Raw genomic sequence first — 3,301 nt, 5'->3', positions numbered from 1 at the left:
GAGAGGAGTCCTGGGGCGACCCCCCCGTGCCTCTGGAGTCCGTGGTGTCCTTCCGTGGGTGCTCGCACGAGGAGAGACTGAAGCGTATAGAAAACTCCACACAGAAGTAAACTTTTCTTAAGCTCTGCATATTTTCCTGAAAATTTCCTGATGGGCAGTCAGGACTGATCTTCTTGGCATCAATGCAGCCCATGACTCTGAATAGTTATGGCTGTTGCACTATATGCAAAAATCAGGCTTTTTTTTTTTTTCAATGTATAAAATAACCTGCTCGTTTACATCCAGTTAGGACTGGGTTCATTTTCTTTGAATCTGCATATCCGACACTTTTGCACATATACCAAAAGTATTTGTTTCATTCACATCTACTTAAATTAGATTTGAGAGTGTTCTTCCCACCCACCCTGGCCCTTAAAAAATGCCTAATCTTTACGGTCACTTTGACAGTTCAAAGCTGTTAGGTTAGAAAAGCCCAACCCATTTTCACATGAATATAACTTGAGGATTACTCTCTAGAGGTCATTTAGGAAAGCTACGAGCTGCCCCACCTTAAAAAAACAGCTGTACAATAGGCATCTTGAAGTATTACAAAAAAATTATGTAAGAAAAAATGAACAAGCCTAGTTCACGGTATATAAAGTTAAAGGAAATTGCTAAAACCAGACAGTAATAGCTATAAAAGGCACAACTTCCCTTTTCTGATATACACTTGTAAACTTTCTTCAGGTTACATGCATAAACCAAAATGCTACCTTAGCTTTAAAAAAAAAAAAAAATCCAAAACACTTTACTAAAAAAAAAAAAAAAAAAAAAAAGCCTAGAAAATTGTCTCCAGCCAACTGCAGAAATTAATTAGCAGAATGTTCGTAACACAGCCTCAGATCTTGTCACCGGTGGTTTGGATGCATCCGTGGATGTTGTATGAGGGGAGAGAGAATTTCTGACAAATAGGATTTATTTTCCTTTCCTTTCTCCCCAGTTATTTACCAACTGTGAGAAATCCGCTGCTTCTATAGCCTAAATCTTGGCCCTCTGTAAACCACATGTAGTGCATAATTACAAAAGGTACACTGCTGCAAGGACGAAAGGAACAAGTTCTGTAGGTTTTTCTTTACAAAAACAAACAAAAAAAAAAGCTATCATTTGACGTTTTCTTAAGGCAACCCTTTTGTGTTAAGGCAGTCACTTCTGATGAAACAAGAGCTTCTTGATATTTCCGTTTGAGTATTTTGGTATCTGATTGCTGATGATTTCTGCCAACATTTCTGGGAACTCGATACTCATGGATTTATCCAAAAATGTCTGGAAGCAAAAGCTTAGGAGATTTTCAACCACCTACAAGTGACAAAGCAAAGTGTTACTGTCACACCAGCAGCAGAACTCTGAACCTACAGAACTCTGAGGTCTCCAAGTCCCTCGGCCTCGCCCAGCCTGCTCTGTGCTGTCCACGCCACTCCTGGCACTCACTGCAGAGGGACAGAGCCCAAATGCTGAAATTCCTCCAAAATGAGACCGCTACTAATGCTACAAACACCCCCATGCCTTGTTTGAGTGCACTTTCAAACAGTTCCACAGACCCTTCAGTAGTCTGCCTGTGTATAAACTTCTCTGCTACGACTGCAAAACTGTTTATGGCTTCCAAGTTCCTCCATTTTAAAGCAACATCTTTTTTTTAAACACTGAAGAGACTGAGAATTATTTTAATTAGAAATTAACAGCTGTGAAGCCCACTGCAGAAGTAGTCTGGAAGCACCACGTTCACCTCCCCCTGATATTTATCCCTTTAAACACAAGGACAGAGGCGAGATCCCTGTCGTATCCCCCCACTTACTTATCTGCAACATCTACAGCATTCGTTTAAGAACTTACATCATGCATAGAGTCCAACAGCTTAGTCAGTTGATAAAATCGCTGCCAGTTCTGGCTGGAGTTCCCTTCCCTCTTCACTATGGCCTTTCCCAGCTCTTTAATGTACGTCATACGGATTTCTTCAAACAGAGATTGACTCTTCAGGCCCTCCTTGGGAACTGTAAGAGCGACACGAACCCTTCAGACATCACACATCTATGAACTGGGTCATTGTTTAACTTCTCTTACATTAGTTACACAGAAAATGACCAGAAGAAATGGACTTGGACTTAATGAAATGACAACTGAGAGATAAGGAAAGAGAGTGGAAACTGAGTCAGCTGACTAGTTAAAAAATAGCACAGGACTGCTGGAAAATAAAAAAATGGTAGCTCAAAAGGAAATAGAGAAAAAGAAACCAGGCCATGGAGGCAACAACACTGATCTCTGGAAACACCTTGATGAAGAGCCACCAGGGCTGGACACCCACGCTCTCCACGTCTGGGGAGATGTGACATTGTTAAGAATCCACTAAAATGCTGTGTGCTGAGGGAGGAGCAAGGGCAGGATCACAGGGTGGCTTGGCTCAGAAAGGACCTTGAAAGATCATCTAGTTCCAAGCCTCCTGACATGGATCAAATAACGCATCCAGGCGAGGCCGTAACGCAGAGACTGGACAACAAACTAACTGCCCAGGCCAGGGAGGACTCGGGTCTCAGCAGAGCTTCTGGAACAGGGATGGGGCTCAGAGGCAGTGCCAGACAGGGGAGGAGCTGGGGGTTAGAAACCCACGGCCTGGGGACTGTGTTCAGACTCATCTTGAGTCCCTGTCCCTACGCCCTCCTGCTAGACTGTCCTTCTAAAGGCCAAGGACTAACAAACACATCAGGACAGATCAAGCACATGGACTCCAGTGGTCCTTAAGATGCTTTCATTACCTTGGTGAAGTGAATGGAAAAAGCTGAAGACAGAGAAAAGAGAGAGACCTGAGACAAAGCCAACTGAAAGCAAGAGGGGAGGGAAGAGGCCACTGAAGCACTCTGCCTTCCTTAAGAAGTCCAGCCCTCCCTACACACTCAGCATCAGAGAGATGCTGGAGTGAAGCATCTTGTCTGCCTTCTTGACACAGGACGTGACATGTCAGCTGCTGCCTCACTAATCTAAATGGAAAAGGTCTGGAGTGATGTCTGTGTGGGAGCTACGTGTCTAGACCCACGGGGGATTCCTGCTTTACTCCTCCTCCTCCTCTTCTGCTCTTGGAAAGCTTACACAGAAACACAACAAACATAAATTAAGATGGTGAAGCTGTGGGTTAAAAAGCTATACAAATTTCAGCTATTCAATTTTCAGAAGTTCCACAGTGTTCCACTTACACAATGCCTGTACTCAGAAAGAAAAGCTATTGTCTCTCACTGTAAATGAAACAAAGGGGCCTTCTGCTGGCTGTGGCCAA

At 43.5% G+C, this 3,301-nt stretch overlaps 1 protein-coding gene across 3 annotated transcripts in view; it reads right to left on the bottom strand.

The window, feature by feature from the left end:
* Positions 1-688: 688 nt before the first annotated feature.
* Positions 689-3,301, bottom strand: part of NR3C1 (nuclear receptor subfamily 3, group C, member 1 (glucocorticoid receptor)) — a 65,771-nt gene continuing 63,158 nt past the window's right edge. For all 3 annotated transcript variants that reach the window (XM_008947245.1, XM_008947246.1, XM_008947247.1), the window contains exons 7-8: positions 1,870-2,027; positions 689-1,335 (exon numbers count right to left, since the gene is read on the bottom strand). In XM_008947245.1, coding sequence (XP_008945493.1) covers positions 1,183-1,335; positions 1,870-2,027 — 311 coding nt within the window. In that variant the 3' untranslated portion in view covers positions 689-1,182. The remainder of the gene's footprint in view (positions 1,336-1,869; positions 2,028-3,301) is intronic.

The sequence above is a fragment of the Merops nubicus genome, unplaced genomic scaffold, assembly GCF_000691845.1.
Source record: "Merops nubicus isolate BGI_N331 unplaced genomic scaffold, ASM69184v1 scaffold14599, whole genome shotgun sequence".
NCBI classification, from domain to species: Eukaryota; Metazoa; Chordata; class Aves; order Coraciiformes; family Meropidae; genus Merops; species Merops nubicus.
Note: the sequence above shows the minus strand (reverse complement) of the source record. Positions and strands in the feature narration are given on the sequence as shown.